Source organism: Vidua chalybeata, chromosome 13 (genome assembly GCF_026979565.1).
Source record: "Vidua chalybeata isolate OUT-0048 chromosome 13, bVidCha1 merged haplotype, whole genome shotgun sequence".
Classification (NCBI taxonomy): domain Eukaryota; kingdom Metazoa; phylum Chordata; class Aves; order Passeriformes; family Viduidae; genus Vidua; species Vidua chalybeata.
In genome coordinates, this window is record NC_071542.1 from 2,733,252 (window position 1) to 2,753,089 (window position 19,838).

The 19,838-nt window shown below is 45.6% G+C and overlaps 2 protein-coding genes across 3 annotated transcripts in view; both read right to left on the reverse strand.

Annotated features, from left to right (window-relative positions):
• BBS4 (Bardet-Biedl syndrome 4) overlaps window positions 1–11,095 on the reverse strand; it is a 34,815-nt gene extending 23,720 nt beyond the window's left edge. The window contains exons 1-2 of the mRNA XM_053955288.1: window positions 11,028–11,095; window positions 9,176–9,227 (exon numbers count right to left, since the gene is read on the reverse strand). Coding sequence (XP_053811263.1) covers window positions 9,176–9,227; window positions 11,028–11,051 — 76 coding nt within the window. The 5' untranslated portion in view covers window positions 11,052–11,095. The remainder of the gene's footprint in view (window positions 1–9,175; window positions 9,228–11,027) is intronic.
• Window positions 11,096–13,507: 2,412 nt separating this feature from the next.
• The window catches only part of ARIH1 (ariadne RBR E3 ubiquitin protein ligase 1), a 48,941-nt gene continuing 42,610 nt past the window's right edge, over window positions 13,508–19,838 (reverse strand). Inside the window, exons 10-14 of one of the 2 annotated variants that reach the window (XM_053955289.1) lie at window positions 17,987–18,117; window positions 17,831–17,888; window positions 16,827–17,087; window positions 16,272–16,384; window positions 13,508–13,688 (exon numbers count right to left, since the gene is read on the reverse strand). In XM_053955289.1, the coding sequence (XP_053811264.1) occupies window positions 13,604–13,688; window positions 16,272–16,384; window positions 16,827–17,087; window positions 17,831–17,888; window positions 17,987–18,117 (648 nt within the window). In that variant the 3' untranslated portion in view covers window positions 13,508–13,603. The remainder of the gene's footprint in view (window positions 13,689–16,271; window positions 16,385–16,826; window positions 17,088–17,830; window positions 17,889–17,986; window positions 18,118–19,838) is intronic. The other variant, XM_053955290.1, reaches the window with a different exon arrangement.

The following is a 19,838-nucleotide window of genomic DNA, read 5'->3' on the forward strand; positions in this document are numbered from 1 at the left end:
GACATTTTGATATTGAGGCAGCAGAAGCACTAAAGAATTTCATAAAGTGAATCTTAGAATCACAGGATGGTTTGGGTTGGAAGGATACCTTAAAGATAATCAAGTCCCACTCCCCTGCAATGGGCAGGGACATGTTATGCTATCCTAGGGTGCTCCAAGCCCCCTCCAACCTGGCCTTGGACACTTCCAGGGATCCAGGGGCAGCCACAGCTTTTCTGGGCAACCTCTGCCAGGGCCTCCCCACCCTCACAGGGAACAGTTCCTTCCCAATCTCCCATCTAACCTTGCCCTCTGGCAGTTTAAAACCACAGCTTTGACAAGAAGTCAAAGCAGGAAGCAGGGCTGTGGCAAAGAGAGATGCAGGTTATCAGTTCCCATCATCAGGCAAGGCCTGCTGGGACCTGGATGAGTTTGGAGACTCAATTCCCAGTTCCAAGTCATTCTGGTCGTTGCCTTAATGGCAAACTCCCAATGGCATAATGACAATCCACTTGTCTCTGCAGGACAGCATCCACACCTGAGAGGCAACACATGGAATTCTCTGGGAGCGCCGCCCGCCCCATCCTGCACTCCCAGCCCAGCCTCCTGTGGACATTATTGTGCTGACATTCCTGCCAGGATTACCATTATTTCCACTCCCAGAGCTTGGGGAAAGGTTCAGGCATAGCTGTGGTTACAGCACAAACACAGCTCTGTGCTCTCCTAGCCATGTTAAATAAACATAGATAGGGAGGATGAGCCCATCTGTGCCTGTCTCCTTTTTGCCTTGAGCTTCACAAGCTGCCAACACCAGGAATTCTGCTACCGTTTGTAAATCCAGTGTCAGGGAGGGAATGAGCATCTTCTGGGCAAAAATAACATTAAAATAATAGGGGACATACTCAAACAGCTCCTACAGAACAACACAGCCCTGCAGGGAACTGGATTTTCTGAAACAAGGTATGATAATAGATAGAAAGCATTTGTAAGCTCTAGTATCAATCTTCTTATCAAGATTTAAAATTAAATGCCTTGGTGTGAGAAGAGCATCCTACAAATTTCTAGCAGAGCCAAATTTGACAAGAAATCCTCTTCCTCAGACTCTTTTACTGAGACTGTGGCAGTATAAATACATTAGAGCTTTGAAAGAAAACTAGCACAGGAACATTGCTCTTCCTACGCCCAGATCCATCCTTGGAGTCTGAAAATGGAGCCGTTAATGTATTCAAAACCCAGTAATAATGAAAAATAACCCCAAAACCCAGCACTCAGAAGAGGCTCTACAAGCTGTATTTCACTCACCATGTGTGAGGGAATATATGTGAGAAGAGAGGTGTTTGTATGCACAAATCCCTCTAAAATGGATATAAACAACAACAAAAAAAGGACCAGCTTTACACTGCAGTCATTCTCCGTTTAATCCCTTTTCCCTGTGTTTTCCCGTTTGCAAATTGTTGCTGGAACACCTTTAAATCAAGCCCTAAAGCTGTGTGGTTGCTTGTTATTTACAGTCAGCTTGGGTTAATAAAACTCATCACACACAGCCCAGTGCTGGCGAGGAGCCGTAACTCATCCCCAGAGCTACTTCCCACGGTTTAATAGCTCCACGAGGTGCAGGGAAAGCTGGAGGGAGGCTGGAAAACAGCGGTTTAAACAACAAAAAAAGAGCAACATTTCTGACTCTCCACCTCCCCCTGCAGGAAAATTAGCCAGGGATAGATGAAATACCTCAAAATTGTATCTTAAATCTGATTTATACTCTAAGGCATGGGGAAAAAGAGGCATTTTCTCTTGCTACTATGCACTGCATAAACCTCATTGAGTTGTTTCCTCAGATTTGTGGTTTTTTTCTGATTTAAGACATTCAGAGTTCTGAGTTACTCCAAAAAAAAGATTGTTTCATTTTTGAAATAAATACACTGATTATTCAATTAATTTTCCATATAAATAGAATTAATTTATTTAATTATTTGTGTTCTACTACGTGCTGTTCAAGTTCAACCTTAAGGTGAAGCGGGATGATCTGTAAATAAACGCACATTTGTCATCCCCCTGGACCTCCCAGTGACAGTGAGGCTCCCAGGGGCAGAAGCAGTTTGGTCACTGGAAAATCTCTGTTAGCAGTAGGAGGCTGGTGAGATACCACTGGGCAGTCCTGAGTCCATCTGGAGTGGATGAGATTTACACACATCTTTAACACAAATACATGATCCTGATCATTACTCCATAAAAAGTTTAATTCAGGCCTGATAATGCTCAATTCAAGTCTAAAATTTGATTCAAACAAATAACACTGGAAAGAAATTTAGTAACAAATGCCTTTAAAAAGAAATTTGAAAAAGTATGGTCTTTCTGAAAAATGAGAACTGAAAGTCTGTTTGCTCTGCACGAGCCAATTTTGACCGTCAGTGCTGACTGCTGAGCAGATATGTGCTCAGAACAGAGGAAAACCAAAAGAAAATAGGGAAAAAAAACCAAAAAACAGGCTACTTTACATGTTAGTCCTTAAGTCCCTGACGATGCAGACACCACACTAAGAGATACTCAAAGATCCAAGCCCTGGCATGACATCCCAACTCCTCTCTGTTTAAACCATGTCCTGCTTGATGCTTTGTGCTCTTGTAGGCAAAGTGGAGTCTGAGCTCTCTCTGGGTGTCTGTTCCCAGATTTGGGAAGCAGAGCACACCATTGCAAAGGCAATAAAATGCCTTATGACCAGCAGAGGTGGTTTGGGATACTCACTGCTGGCTCCTCACTGGCTCCTCCCACAGCAACACTGGGATGGGAGACATTTCTCTCAAGAAGTGGCTGCAGGCATTCCCAAAATAACCAGCTTCTCATTAATTCCAGCATCAGGAGCAAAGCAGTTTGGGGATTTCCAGTTCTAATCCCTCCTCTGGCTTTAATTCCTATGCTTAGTCTTTTTCTGTCTACAGCATGAGGTATTTTGCATGGAAATTGAAACTAAAATCGTTGTAAGGCATTTGTAAGAAAAGCTTTTCCTTTAGAAAGCAAAATAAGATTCCAGCATGGAGAGGACCAGAATCCAGCCATGTCAGTCTTTGAAACTTCCCACTCCATAAGGAACAGCACCTAGAACCTCCGTTCATCCACTGCCAAAGAATGCTATATTGAAGGAATATTATAAGAACATAGATATATATAGACAAAAAAAAAAAAAAAAAAAAAAAAGCAGCTGGTCTTGCAAACATGTAGTAATCCCTACCACAAGACCCTATAGATTGAGTACTTCCTCATTGCCTCAGGATGAAGTTTTCCAGGTGGGAAATCCCAGCCTATCCCAGGATGAACATTTGCCTGTGCACCTTCACTCTTCCCTACTGCACAAATGTGTTAATGATATAGTCTTTAATTACACAGTCACAGAAGCACATCCTGCCTCCTTCTAATTGGAAATATAAAAATGAATCATAGTCAGGCAGGGAATGAAATTATTGAGAATTATGAATAAACCAGTGACAAAATCCCAGGACTTGCAGCGTGTGTAATGCAGCAGGAAGTGTTGGCCAGTGAAAGGGCGAGGCCCTGCAAGGAGTGAATGGAAATCTTTTTTATTCAAAAAGCCCTCAGTGAGCTGCTCCTTGCTCAACATGTCCGGTCATTCCTGTGCCACAGATGCTGTTGGAGAGCTGGGCTAAATGTAACAGGTGATTATGTCAAATTCCAGCTGCACAGACATTGGGAATTCTGACTTTAGAGTGGGCTGCATCTCCTTCAAGTGTCTGAAAATGAAGATATGAGTGACTTGCCCTGGGCTGTCTCCAAGGTAAAGGAGAAGAACAGGCATCCTTAGTAAGGGGATTCATCCCAGCACAGGTGGCTGGAAGAGGTCAGGGAATGGCACAATGCCCTTTCCACTGACTAAACATGGAGCATGGGTGATCTGCTGAGACTTGCTCTGCATCAGAGATGTCTCAATGCAGAGAGATGAATCCCACCCTTCCTAAATTTGTCACTTACTATTTTTACAGAATTATTTTTAAATTCCCACCAGGAGTTGCCATTTTATCCTTACGCAGCATGCCAACAAACTGCAGCTGAAGGCTTTAAAATCAAAAGAAACTTGCCTGGCACAAAGGACTTTCAAAGAAGCTTCAAAAAATGAATTTACCTGTTTTAAAAACTGGCACTAAAATGTTCCCTGTTGTGCTGCCTGCAAAGGATCTCCTGTTCCTGTCAGCACAGATATTAATGTACACACACAAGAGGGCAGAGCTGTGCTAGCACATTCCAATTTAAATATTACCAGTTCTTTGCAGTGCAGGGATTACTGGGCTGTTATTCTGGGGAGAAGAGAATGAAGTGAAGGATATTATAGAATTTAATTACCTAGAAATGATAATCCACTTTTTAATCTCACTACTCAAACCTAGCAGCTGCATCAGATCCTGAGCATCACACACAGCACTCACTGCTTCCCACTTATCGGCGAGATGGAAATACCCAAGTCTCTTACATAAAACAATGATGTAATTACCAACTAATCTAGCTTGTTTAGGAACCAATTTCTTGCCACAAGGTTGGGGGTTCAAATGGACTAAAAGATCTTGGTTTGCATGTGGCCAACTGGAAGCGAATGGGTATGGACAGATAAGGGCTGGATTGGCTCCCTCCGACCATGACATTCCCACTAAGGCCTTTTCTTTCTGACACACTTAGAAGTATTAATTAATTTAACTCAAGGGGGTTGTTTTTATCTGGATTTCTCAGGCAGCTTCACTCTTACAAGTTCAAAGGCAGCTTTGAAGCCAGCTCAAAGAATGGATTTATATTGATTTAAGAAACTGTATCAGAAATTCAGAAATGATCAGCACTGCAAGTGCATGGAATGCACTTCACAGGGTAGAGAGTTCCTGCTCTTCAGATTACATACGCACAGAGTCCCTTAAAACATCTGCAGGAGCAGGAGGGATCCCCACTGGTTCATCTGGGCAAGCAGGAGCCACCCAGAGAGAGACAGGACAGCTCATCAAAAGCCACTTATCTATTTCTGCATAATCTGAGCATTATTTATTACTATTTATTGCATTATTATTTATTAGCATTATTAAGTGCCACATTTGGAGATTGTTTATTGCCACTGGCACCTCCTAACCAGAGCCACCACCCAACAGGCCAAGCAGTGCATTGCAATATATCCATTTATATGATACTTTTCATTTCATTTCTCCAACTGTTTTGTTAACCAAAAGCCTGCAGCATCCAAAACTTGTCACTGGATATTAGGCCAAGCTTGTGGTTGATAAATGGAAAGCAACAAAAGCCAGAGCACTTTGCCAAAGGTCAGTTAAATCCTTCCTTCAAATCCTAGAAAAAACATACCTACAAAGCATCCAAAGAATACTCCAATGCCCAGGCCTGGGAGAACATTTGATGTCTGCTAATAGTTTTACAGGATTTGCATTTTGAAAATTATCTACCTGACCCTTCCTGTAGTAAGTGTCGAGGTGGTTGATGACAATTCAGAATTCTCATTCTTGACAGATTAATGGATTTTTAGGACAAGTTCTTCCCAGTGATTCAAGTAAAATCAATTTTGCTTCAGTGAGTTTATTATACTGTGTACATATTTAGGATTCTACCTTGTCATTAAAACACCATCAGTGCATCTCAGAAAGTCTGAGGTCTCATATTAATGTAGAAATCCAAATGCATTTAAAATTGTCCCATTAACCTCTGAACTGGTATTAGACAAACATTAGAGCCCAGAACTTACTTTCTAAACATTTTTTCCACAATAAAGGGAAATAAATTTCCATAAAAATCAAGAATACAAGCAGGTAAAAGCACTTCTCCACTCCAGTACTATCAGATCCTATAAAATTATTGATTTGCCTGCATGGGAAAAAGAAAGTGAGAAGATGGGAGACAGCCTATCTCAATTCCAAACCAGTAAAGCATTTAGGAAAATATCTGATTAATTTAGAATGCAGGAGGGAGATTAAAGCTCCACCTCAACAGAGTGACATTAACTCCTGTCATTTCAAGGAACAGAGCTCCCTTTATTCCACCCTCAGTTGCTTGGGGATCAACAGAGGGAGAGTTATGGATCTTGATGGAGCAACAAAGGGAATTTATTTTGGGAGCAGCTCTCCCAACAGGGGATAAAGGACAAAATAATGAATGCTACTCCTGTGTCAGCTGCTGAGGGATGATTGTCATCAAGCCTGGCCACAAGATACTTGGAGGGAGTTGCCTCCACCCATGCCGTTAATTCAGATCGTTGCATGGAGAGATCTCAAACCCGATTCCACCAACACCATCTGCTCCAGAACCTTGCTGGACATTCATTCTCTTCCCTCAGGGCTGGCCTGCCTACAAGCCAGACTCTCCCAGATCCCAACTTTCAGGCTTTGGCAGCCCAACATCCACATGATGGATCAGCTACTTCACTAGCAAATTCCACCTCCAAACTCAACGTTATCCTTCTAAGAGCCAAATAATCCAGTTGCTAAACATTGGTTGTAGGTTTCACTTTTTCCTGGCTCACGGGCAGGATCATGGGAGGAAAGCAAGAACAGTGAGGGGAAGCTACTCAATTCAGGTTCAATATATCCAATGGAAAGCAAGGAACAGTGAGGGGAAGCTACTCAAATCAGGTTCAATATATCAGACTTGCATTGCTGAAAACGTGGCCTTCTGGTTAAAGCTACAAGCCTCACTTGTGTATTTTGTCATTCCAATGATTTCTGGCAAATTTGAGACTCCATTCTCAGAAACACACATTTCATACCTCACTCCTGCCCAGTACAAACTCAGACGAGCTGTACAGGCTGAATGCAGCACTGTGATGGTTAACATAGGGGCTCAGCAATTACTTGATCCCACTCTGCTACACTCTGCGTGCAACCACATCATTCATTATTGCTCTGTTTGGGCACGAATATTACCCACACCAAACTGTTCATATGGTCTCTGCATTTCACGGACCTGTTTGTGCTAATGTTGAGTTCAGGATCTCTCTTGCCAGAGAAAACACTGACACTGAAGCTTTATCCTGCTTGAAAGCACAATGCAAATATAAAAAGGCAATTTGCTGTAACAGAAAGTGGCCATTCAATGTTTAAAATGCCAGTTTAAAATAAGTTTAGCAGCACTCTTCTGTTCAAACAGCACTGATGTAGCCTGGCTCCTAAAGTTCATCGTAATTCTCCTCAGCAAAACTAAAATGGGATGAGATATTTAATTAAGATGTTCTACAAATATTCTATTAAAAAAAACGCAGCTATCATGGGAAATAGATGCTGCTCTTTCCTGCCAAATTCCACAAAAAAATATCCAACATCCTTTCGTTCTCCCTCCTCCTCTTTTTCATGCCCCCAGTCCCCCACCCACACACAACGGACACTGTTACATCACTCCAAGTACAAATCTTTTTGCTGCCCTCATTTCCCAGAGATTAACGATCAGGCAGCTCAAATCAGCTTTCCCCACTGCACTAAAGTCAAATATTAAACAGCAAAGCCCAAAGGCTTTGAAGGCATTTCAGTCAGAACAACCCGAGGTGTGCCAGGCCTGGAGATGCCTCAATTTACCTTAAAGGACAGAAAAGAGAATTACAAAAGTCACGGGCTAGAGGATTTTTTTCAAAATCATCATCGTTTATTTGGAGTCAAGGGTTGTGTCAGTAAAAAAGGGAGATCCAGAGCCACAAATAAATAGGACTTGCACAAGGAGGCAGAGCAGGGTGGGGGTTATGGAGGATGAGACGGGAGGCATAACCTTTATAGGAAAGGATAGAGATGAAACAGCTCACCAGGGAGCCCATCAGTGCCTCCATGGAAGTCAGACTAATTGCATCAAAGTAACCAATTTAGAGTAATTTTAGAGCAATCCTTGCTCTGAAAGAGTTGAGGGTCAAGATAAAAGTAAATTTGGGAGTTATTTTTACTTTCATGCAAGCCTGAAGCAGTAGCAATCTTCTCCTCAGCTCTGGGCAAGCTACCAAAGGGGCCTGGGCTTGTGCTGAGCCAAGCCCCATCTCCAGGACAGCCACACTCTGCTCAAGGGCTGGAATTCTCCTACCAGGAATTGGGACCATGAGAGGGTGGCCTGAGCTCCCTAAAAGCAAAGTGGCTTTTCTAGCTTCCCAAGGCCTACATGCATGACGAAGAACCCAGTTAGGCAGAATGTCATTGCATGCCCAGCTGTCAATCAAACTCCTTTTTACTGCCAGAATTATCCCAAGGCAGGCTCCATCCCAAGGAATACTCTGACAGGCATATCAGGGCAGAAAATGGCCAAAGGACTGTGCTCACCAGCTGAGGTTCCCTGAATGCAAAGGCAAGGGAAAAGGAGGATTGCTTCTGGCACTGGGAGTAAATACTCTTAATTAGAATCTGAATTGATGGGCCCTCTGAGCACTCGAGAAAGGAGAATCTATCCAAAACCATCCCCAAAGCTCAGCTCAGGTAGGCACAAAAGCTCTGCAGTGACATCTGTGCTGGAAGGGGAGCAGTGCCACAGAGAAGGGAACACTCATTGCGTGTGTCAGGACAAGTCCTGCCTCAAGAATGAGGGAAAGCAGAAAAGGAGAGGCTGGAGGATTTACCAGATCCCTCAAAAAACAGCAGGATTTGGTCAAACGTTTTGAACCAACAACAGAAATTGTACCTGTTCCAGTTCAGATTCAACCAAGACTTCAAACCAACAATTTGCACTGAGTGAATTAACACATTTTCATTATTAAAAAGAAACAACAAACAAAAGCGAAGCAAAGCTAATTAAACTCACAACCTGCCTGATGTTATATCACTTTTACTTCAAAAATTGGAACATGTAACGTAAAAACACCCACAAGACACAATGTTTGTTTCCCAAGATTATTTCCAGAGCAAGACATCATTCTGAAGAACCCAAAACAAACCCGTTATTATTTGGGAAGATAAATGAGTATCAAACTCATTAACAGCCCCATAAGTTAAGCACACAATAAAACAAACAGTCTCACAGATTATAAGCAAACATGATACAGGCTGTGGCTATGGTAAGTCAGCCAGGAAGAGCACTGAGCTCACAGAGACCCTGGAAAAATACTGGTAGTCAGCAAATTACAGTCTAGACAGTCTCCTCTTTTCCCAGAGGACATTTATTTCCTCCTAGACAGCTGCAAACACTATAGAAAAAACCTTAAAACCAACCTGCCCAAGCAACATAATCAGATCTTCAAACAAACCTTTTTTAGGACGGGGTTTTGTTGGTTCTGTAGCCGCTGGCGATGAAGAAACCTGAAAAGACAGAAACCGGGAGTAGTAAATATACCAGGCAAGGTTTCTTGAAGCTCTGTTCCAGAAAATAATCAGAAAGGACAACTGGCAAATCCCAAAGGAGGGCATAAAAATAGCAGCATTGCTGCTGGACAAACTCTGCCCTGCCAAGCAAGGCAGAGATTTCTGTTCCACAGCTCGATTAAATAAACACTCTCATTGTGCAACACATCCCTGTTCGTGGGGTCACTTCTGATCACCTGCATCCTGGGCAGTGATCTTTACCTTGCAAAAAACCAATACATTTAAGAACCTAATTAGAGATCACACAGAAAATAAGTCAAAAGCATTTATCATAAAACATTTATGAAGTTAATTAGGGCAAAGCTGTTCCTGGGGAACCATCTGAGTCTGCAGGATGTGAGCACAGAGATGTCCCATCCCATGGAGGGCAGGGAACCTCCCCCAGCACTGTCCAGAGCTCCCAGTCCACGGAAAATTAATTTTATATGATTTTCTTACTTTGCATCAGCCATCAAATCTTCACAGAAGAGACATGGGTTTACACAGGAAAATATTTTTATTTTTCACTCTGCTTTATGGGAAGACACAACACAGGATTTGATACACTTGTGTCACCTCCCCTCTCCTTAATAAATAATTTTCAAAGTCAGAGATTCAGTCAATATTTGTTCCTTGCAATGTTTTGGGAACATTTTCCAGTTGCATCTTTTTTTACTGGAGATGGGGCAGATCAGAGAGGCTGAGACATGAAAAATAACCCAAGAAAGGCTCTTCCTTTTTTTTTTTTTTTTTTTTACTGCTTACTTTTTCATTTCTTAACAGTTTCTAAAATTTTATTGACTTTTCTTATTCCGATTGTGAAAAACTGAGGGGCTATATTCATGGAATTACCCAACTCCGAGCACTCCATCCTCAGCAGGAAAAAACAGCACAAACACCTCATTTTTTTACATATTGTAATTTTTTTTTAATCTGCACACCCATCATTCCAAGTCCCTTCACTCCACTAAGACTTTCCTGGAGTTTCTCCTATTTCCTCCTCACTTGAGTGACTTTCTACCCATCCTTTTGTCCAGATCATTTCTAAGTACACCGAACAACCCAGGCCTGGTACTGACCCCTGCGGGGCTCCACAGCAACCACCCTCCACCCCAAAAAACTAAGGAATTATGGCATGGGTTGGGTTGGAAGGGATCTCAAAGATCATTTCGTTCAGCCTCTGCCATGGGCAGGGACACTTCCACTGTCCCAGGGTGCTCCAAGCCCTGTCCAGCCTGGCCTTGGCCACTGCCAGGCATCCAGGGGCAGCCACAGCTGCTCTGGGCACCCTGTGCCAGAGCCTCACCGCCCTCACAGCCAGAAATTCCTTCCCAATATCCCATCTAACCACTGGCAGTGGGAAGCCATTCCCTGTGTCCTGTCCCTCCATCCCTTGTCCCCAGTCCCTCTCCAGCTCTTCTGGAGCCCCTTCAGGCCCTGCAAGGGGCTCTGAGGTTTCCCTGAGCCTCCTTTTCACCAGGCTACACACCTCCAACTTCCTCAGCCGCTCCTTGTGCTGCAGCCCCTTCCCCATCTCCATTACCTTGTCCCAACACGTAATAATCGATAATTAATATAGATTACTTCAGCAAAGGCTGAATTTCCCTCACGTTTTCCATACCAAGTGTGCAGATTAAAAACTCGCTCTTCAAAAGAATTTCCCGCCGTCGCCGCCCCTCACTTCCCTTCACCTCCCCTCCCGTGCCTCGCCCCTACAGTCCCTCTCGGCCCCCTCAGCCCGTGCCCCTCTCCCCTCACCGTGGCGTCCTGCGGCTCCGCCATGGCCGCGGCGGGCCGGGGTTACCGTGGCGACCGCCCGCCACTTCCGGCGCGGCCATGGCGCGCGGGGTACGGCGGGAAGGAGGTGGCGGGAGGACTCCGCTCCCCCCCCCTCCCTCCAGTCCCGACCCCGTTTAACCTGAAAAACACCCGAAAAAACACAGAAATAATAAAATGTCCGGCTTTTGGAAGGTTTTATTAGGAACTCCGCGGTGTAGAGGGAAACGAGGCCGCCAGTGAGGAGGGATAGCCCGGGAAGCTCTGAGCGGCCGCGGCTCCACTCCCTCCCCGCCCCACAGTAGCAGCAGGGAAGGAGGTTGGGGTGGCGGATTTTGTTTATTTTCCTTTTTATTTCCATAATGTCTGTGGGGATGGTGTCCCGCCAGCCACGTAATTCACCTGCGAGCGCCTGAAACCCGGAGGAAAAGAAGTGCAGCAGGTTCTCCCATGGAACAGGGCTTTGTCATTGTCTTTAGGTCTGCCCACAGCCATGGGGATTGAGGACTCCACAGACCGGGTTTCCTTTGGAGCAGAGTGCCCGCATCCTGGGCGTATTCTGTCGGGGAACACGGAGTGAAAACCCAACGCCTCCGTGCTTCCACCTGCCCAGCCCACCGCGCTCCAGCTTCCAAGTGTTTCACCGCATGGCCGGAGAAGTCCCAGGGGCAATGGCAGGGACGGATAGGGGCAGGGCCGCTCCCTCGCAGCTCTGCACCATCCCACCCCTCCAGCAGCTCCAGGAAAAGCTCAGGGAAAGCGGCTGCACTCCCTCACGTTTGATTTCCAGGGCAAATAAAGGGAAAAGCAGGTATACAGGGACAAAACCACATCCGTGGAACGTCGGTAGGAGCAGTGAGGGAGCCGAAGTGACCCCGCTGCCAGCTGGAAACAGCATCCCGTGTTACAGCCCTGCCTGGGATCTGCCTTTTTTATCTGATCCCTTCACAACTTCCATCCCCTGGAAGCTGGCAGAGCGGCAGGAGGCTTGGAGGACACTTGCCTGGCGAAAAATACCACAGAAGGAATTCCTATACAGGAGTAAATTTAATAAAACCACCACCAATTGTTTACTTTAACATAGCTCTTGTTACAGAAATCATAAAAATGGACTCAGTAGCTAAACTCATTAGTTCTTTCCCCTTTTAATTGAAAAATACTCCGCTGACTTCAGCTTCTACTGCACTAGATGGAGTGTTAAATAGTTGCCAGGACAGGACGCCCAATGATTGAGCCCAGAACAAACACAAAGACAATTCCATCAGCTTTCCTTTTCAATGTTACGACTCGTTATAATGAAGTGAAAATTAAAACAGCAAGAAAGGGTCCATTTGACAGATGAAAGGTGGAGGGAGAGGAGATCCACAGCCGAAATCTCGCAGGAAATCTTTGGAGAAGTGGTGCAAAACACGCCTCCTTGTCCTGCCTCGGGATCCAAAACAAACCTCTAAACACACACACAAAAACACACACACACACACTCACACGCCTCCTCTGGGATCACAGCACGTGTCCTGCGTGCACCAGTGGGAACAGAGAGCTGGATTTGGGCAGGTAAAGATCTGGGGCCAAAAATAAACCAAGAAAAAGGCAAGGCATCCTGAACCAGAGCTCCAGGAGCTGCGAGGGGCCGCGTCCGTCGCCAGCAATGGATACATACACAGACCTGGGGGAGGCCCTGGACAGAAAGGAACTGCAGGAAGAGGAGAAACCCAACTGCTCTGGAAAAGCCTTCCAAAAATAAAGAAAAAAAATAATATATATAGATATATTCACTATACGAGCACACGCTTCCCCCACCCCAGCCCAGGGAAAAAAACCAAAACCAAACAAAAGAATCAAACTGAAAGAAAATGCACAGCAAATAGACATAATCTTGAAGATTTTTAAAGAATAAATATTTTTTTGTAATTAAACATTATGCAAACACGTGCCACGCTTGCTCTTTGTCCATGCATATGCGCTATATACAACTTTGAAAAATACTGTGTTGTCCTCTTTTTGTTTTAAAAGTCATATACAAAGGTTGGGTTTTTTTTTTTTTTCCTTGCTGTGTACCCCCCTCCTTCCCTCCCCAAAAATCCTCTTTACATTGAGCCAATCCACATTCATCTGTGTATTTGGGTGGCAGAGAGGAGGAGGGGGGCGGGAGAGCCACCCCCCCTTACCAAAGTCCATCAAAATGGCTGGTTTGGACATGAAAAGCAGTGTCAAGAAACTGGTTTAAGTTTCATCTGTACTACACACAGGAAAAGAAAGAGAGAAAAGAAAAAGGAGTCGGCTTGGAGGATGAAGCTACGTTACAAGTTAAAGTTGGAAGGTTTTTTAGTGCGTCTGTCACACTCTTGGCCGCCTAGAATACTGTTGTACAATGGTTTATCTACCTTTTTTTTTTATTACAATATAATTTACTTAATTTTTCTGTTAACAAAACAGAATCCCGGTACTACAGACCAGCGGTGTAAGAGGCGGAGCAGCGCCCTGGGTGGGTTTTATTGGAATTGCATGAGCACTCTAGGATGGGAAAGGATTCAGAGTTCATTGCTGCGGGGCCGGGCTCAGTCCTCGATGTACTCCCACAGGTCCTTCTCGTAGCCTTCATGCACGTGCTGCAACAAAACCCTCCGCCGGCTCTCGCAGTATCTGCAGGGGACAGGGACAGCATGGAAAAGGCACATCAGCAATCATGGAGCATCCCTGGCACCGAGTTATCCAAACCTACAGCATGCCTCACTTCTGAAAGAGGTGATCCCCAGAGCAGGGAGTTTGTATTTACAGCCTGTTAACAGTGCTAATTAAGACTTTCATTGCTCCAGTCACTCAGCTCCAGGTCCCTGGCTGGAAAACCAGGGTGCAAATTCAGAGTTTTTCAAACAGAAGTATTCCCAGAGCCTCTACAGCTGAGAAACCTTCAGGAATAACTGGAAGAGGAGGAAGCAGCAGCTGTGGTTTGAAAAAGTCTGAGCGCACAGGTTAGTGGAGACACATGGAATGGGATCAGCTCTCCTCAAACGTGGGTTGGTGCCTGCTCTAAGCCCCATCTGGACAACAAAAAGCCATGTGGTAGCTGGGAAAAACTAGCTGTTTTCAAGTGTTCAAGGTGTTCAAGGCCAGGTGGGGTAGGGCCACCTGGTCTAGTGGAATGTGTCCCTGCCCATGGCAGGAGGTGGAACAAGATTTACTTTAACATCTCTTCCAACCCAAACCAGTCCTGGATGAAAACCTCAGGAGCACTGACAGTTTTAGATGGAGATGGAATCAGTCCGAAGGGTTACTGGTCAGGCTGGAGAGCAGGTTTCACTTCACATCCTGACATGTGGCTCTCAGAGGGACACTACAACCATGGAGTATTCCCACACAAACTGACTGAAAAATGCTGCACATAAAACTGATCCAAGAGTCCTCCAAGGATCACTGATCCTGAGCAAAAGGGGTATCACAGAACACAGCAAAGGATATCACGGTCATTTGGGGTGTGTTAGAAGACAAAAAGCACAGAAACATTGAACAAATTCAGGTTCCAAGAGCAAACTCTAAGCATCTGAGAGGCTCTGGCTGCTGGCTTGCTTGGCAGCAGTCACACATCCCTCAGGAGAAACCTCCCAGTGGGAAGCTATCCCTGACCACAACACACACTAACACCTGGCAGGAATTCCTCACCTACTGCTCAGGACCTTATCAGAGTGACTGATTTTATCCATCAGAGCAGCTGTGGCTCCCCTCACTGCTGTCAGCTGGTGCAAGAGAAACCCCCATACACGAAGTCCCATTGATTTTCAGGAGCATGTGATGGCAAATACACGGTCTCTGCTTTCCAAACTTCAGTTATTTTTCTGCTGGATGGGTGTGGGGGGCTTAATCCTGTTTTCTAGATATGTCTTTGCAAGCAAAGAGATCCAAACAGCTGAAACTAAACCAGCCTGGAGGGCAGTTCCTGCAGCTTCCCAGAGCTCTTTAAACCCACCTCAATGACATCCTGCTCCCAGTCTTGCATCAAAGGGCACTGTGCAGGACATGATTAAGACATGACTGAACTGGTTAATCAGGGACCTGCACGGACTTGACAGATGTATTGTTTCTTCCCAGAAATGTGAAGGCAGATTTGGGATACTGTTTCCAAGCAATTCAGGCTATATTGGTTGTAATTTCACCCCTACAAAAGCATCACAGGTTCACAGGACTGAAGTAAACAAGCAGCTTCATCCGAAATACCAAATTAATGGTGGCCTTAGAGGGTAAATTACAAAATGTCTTCAAAAAGAAGGTCAGGAAAGTCTTGTCTAGCCCCAGCTGTGCTGCCAAAGTTGGGCAGGATGAGGCACCAAATGTTAACAGCTCCTGCCACGCCCCACAGTCCACTGAGTCCTACAGATCACCCTACTTTGGATATTTTCTTCCCCCTAAGCCAGGCATAACAAATTCAGTGATTTTGGCAAAATGCCTCAGAAATGCAAGCCCTAATCCTGTGACTCATCCACATTTTCAGCTTTGTACTTTTCCACTGTGCAGAAATTATTCCCCTGGGACTGAACAAAGCACTGTTCATCTGTGTCACCTGGACCCCAGTCCCCTGCTCCCCTTCCCAGCTGGGCAGGCTGCTCTCTCCCTCTTCCTCTGGGACAGCTTTTCCTACACCCACGTTTTGCACAAATGGACCCAGCAGACAATTAAAAGAGCCAATTGCTCTCTGCTGGCAGCTCATCCTAGGCCAAAGCTGGCAGCTTGGAACAACAAAGTCACTCCTTGTTCTTTGGCCCTCACTCTGCGGATCCCGTTCTGGTGCTGGCCATTCCCACACACTCCTTCTGTGCAGGAACAGCAGTGTACTGCGAGCCATTGCTTCTGGACACAGGATTTTTTCCATTCCAGGCTTGGATCTTCCAGCTCCTGCTCTGCAGAACAGATGGAAGGCAGAGCTGGGAGCCTCTCCCCACAGGCTGTCACCTCTCCTGAGAGCTGGTCCCAGCAGGGGCACAAAAACACACTGCCAGCATCTGCGTGAGGGCTTCACCGGGAGGATTTGGGGCTGGCTCAGGACAGCGCTGCTGCTCTCAGATATCCAGGGACTGGCTGATCACAATGGGTGGCACAAAGCCAAGAGCAAACAGCTTCCCAAGGATGTGGCTCTGGAGAAGCTGTATCTTGGCAAGTACTCAGGTCACTACCTGACAGAGGGCATGGCAACACTCAGCTGCTTTTGAGAGAAAGGAGTATTCTAACACAAACCTGTACTTATCCTGTACTTTCTGCTTTATGTCTTGCAGCGAATCTTGGGATATATCTCGCTCCAGGTACCCAGAAAGCACCTCTGTAGCATTCTCTAAGTCTGCTTGGTTATTCTGTAAAGACAAAAGAAAAAAAAGTGTTTGAGGGGGAGTAAAGGAAAGGGAGAGATTTTTATTTCAGCGCAACTGGAATCAGTACCAAAATTAAAAAGTATTAGATATCATGGAATCCCAGACTGATTTTGGGTGGGAAGGGACACTGAAACGCATCCAGTTCCATCACTGCCATGGGCCACCTTCCACTAGACCAGGTTGCTCCAAGCCCCATTGAACAAGGCCTTGAACACTTCCAGGGATGGAGCAGTCATAGCTTTGTGATGCTGTGACTCCTCCAGCACAGGATCCTACCCAATGCCCAGAGAGCCTCTAACTTTTGCATAACAGAATATTAAACCAGACTAAATTGGGTAAAAGTGAGGACTAGAGGCCTCCAAGCATTAAATCTTACTTCCTCAGTTTTGCAATTTGAATTCCTGACAACCCCATATTCTCCTACCTCAAAGATAATGGACTGATTATTCTTTTTGAGGTAGAAGGCAAAGACGTAAGTGTACATGAGTGTGGCACGACACTGGCAGAGGACGTCGACTGCTTTCTTCAGGAACTGCACCTCGATCCATGACATGTTGTGCTGCTGCATCTCCTCCATCTTCTGCTTCACCTGAGCGTAGAGCTTGTGCTCAAAGCGCAGGCTCTGCATGTGGTTCATGTAGCGGTTGCAGTAGAACAGGTACCTCTGCAGGGCTGCTCGGGATCGCTGTGTTAATTCCCATTAGGGAGAAAGAAAACAAATAGTTAAAACAAAGTAATGGCTGCAAGAGAAGTAAAGCCTTCACAAGGCTCTTCCTGATCCAGAGAACGAGCTTCCTTTCCAAAGGAGGCTCCTCTCCCGTCATGTTGGGCAGACGGCTCCGCACGGTCCCGCTAAACCTGGGAAGCGCCCTGGGCACTTCCCAGCACAGCTCTGACATCCTCACTGCCAACCTTGGAAGCAATTACAATCACACTGCTCAAGCCTCATCATTTTTGTATTTCAGCCTCTCGACTCGCGGTACAGCACTCAAATGCTTCCAGTGTCATGACAAAAGTGAGAAGATGATGTTTTGTTGGGGTTTTTTTTTGCTAACAAGGAATTCTAATTACTGTGCTTGTGCTAAGAGGGCAATCTCAGGTTGATTATAAAGCAGGGGAAAGGCACCGTGCTAAACAGTGCAAGAGAACCAAGATGACTCAATACACAGTCATTAATCTTATTTTCTTCACACTGACAGACCAGCTGTAGAAAAATAACACCACGGGCATGGTTCAACTTGTGTACTCTGGATGTACAGTGGTAGCACATAGCAGGCAAAGCCATCCCTATCTTAAAAGTCAAAAGACTTAACTGTCCTTTGGATTTGTGCCCGAATCCGTGAATTCCTTCAGAGCAGATGTGTAGGTTTACAGAAAGCACACCACAGGGCCGATGATCTCCCTCATCACCAAAGGTTATGGACTCACCTCCTGTGCATCCCTTGCTGCCTTTGCATCATCCTCATTGTAGCGATTACAGTTGTACCTGTAACAGGGACACCGATTCCACAGATTTCAGTCCAAATCCGTGCCGTTTGCACCACGACCTCCTCGCCTTCCAGCAAGGCACGCTCCCGAACTCACCAGGCTGATCCGTGGGGCTCCCAGGGGCCCAGACACACCCAGCAGAACTCCGCCTTGCAGTTCTGGTTCCGACAGACCATGTGGTTGCAGCCCCCGTCCTTCTCGATGGTGACATGGCATTTCGGGCATTCCTGTCCACAGGACAGAGAGCACCATTAGCAGGGCAAGCATGGAACCCCAACAGCCTGGAGAACTTGGAAAGGTTCCCATGGCAGTCAGACAGAGCACGTCAAGTGAAATACATGATTTAATTCTTCCCTTTGGACATCGAGATCCTCTTCAGTCAGGCCTTAAAATACTTCCAAACCCGGAGCAGTTAGATAGAAAAAACTTAAGGAATAACATATTTTATCTATGCTGCTCTCACAGAGGGACACCGGGCGAGTCACTTCATGACCTTCCCCAGAATACCAGCACAGGGGTGGTCTCTAAGAGCCTGGGAAGCATGTGGCTTTCCTCACCAGCAAGTGTCTGGTCCACTCTGGGACTGAGACCAAGCCGGAATCACGCTGTTACCAATCCGAGACACCTGCAGCTGAAACATGCCATCCAGAAAGGAGCTGAAAACATGCAGCAAGACTCTAGTGTGCTTCAAAGAAGCTGCTGTCAGCTAAAAAGACACTTCTCTTCCAGAGGTGTTTTCATGTTTCCCATCAGGTCCCTTTTTTTCCCTTCATGTGACACCTCACTGAAGACTTTTCCATAAAAGCTCACATGAGGTTTCCCTTTCAGGAGTAAGGCTTTTGACAAATATGAGTATCTCAAAGGGCAGCACTGCACAAGGAAATATCTGGGGAATATAACACCAATATCATGGTCTCCATGAACTTAGAAATTAACAAATCAACAAAGCAGCAAATACAAAGAAGAAAACTGCATAAATAAAACCAAAACCATTTTAGGCTAAATCAGCTCCTCAACCAGCTTATCCCACAACCACACCAGCCTTCATGAGTTTCTGCACAAGCCAGTATGTATATATAATACAATAACAAACATATCCAAATCAGTGATACACACACACACCTGTAAAATCAGCTGCAGCTGATTCTGGGTCAGAAGCACTTGAAATCCCCTCCCCAGCCTGGAGCATGTCTTTGCTAACCAAAGCAAGCAGTTCCTACCATGGCATTCAGATAAATTCTCAGTAAAGGAAGGAACTAACATGCACAACCACTCCATAACTGCTACTTCTATATAGGACACAATCCAACAGGCTCTTGTACACCCACTCTGAGTGTCCCAACTATTACTGCATTTTATATGAGTTTACCAGTTTGTATTGTTAAGATTAGGAAATCTGCACATCAAACCAATGAGATCAAGCGGCAACCAAGCACAAAAGAGGGATTTTCCAGACCTGCCTTTTTCCCAGTCACCTGTGTTTGTTCTTCAGACTCAGTAATTGTACTACAAACAGAGTAAGTGAAGCACAGTAGCTCCTCAAGGGCACAACACCAAGATGTTCCCTAGGACTGTCCACAGGATGGATACTCAGCCAGGGAAGCTTGTTCCCAGTTCATCAGTGCAGTTCTGTGAACTTCAAAGTCAAAAATGGTCCCTCCTTCAAGCAGAGCACTCAGTGCAGCATCTATTTCCCTTTTCCAGGCAGCACTCCTCCCTCTTCCAATCCTGCACCAACAAGTCAAGACTCAAATTTAGGTTTATGCCAGCAATGTCCTGCCCAACTATGCAGATCCCTGCTCGGTCTGCTCATCAGCCAGGGTGGCTCTAAGTACAGACAGTGGCCCTGTCCCTGTCCCACCATGCTGACCCTGGGGCATAGAACCAGAGGAGGCTGTGGAGCTGTGCAGTTCTTGCAGACACATCTCCTCCCATCAGGTGCCCACAT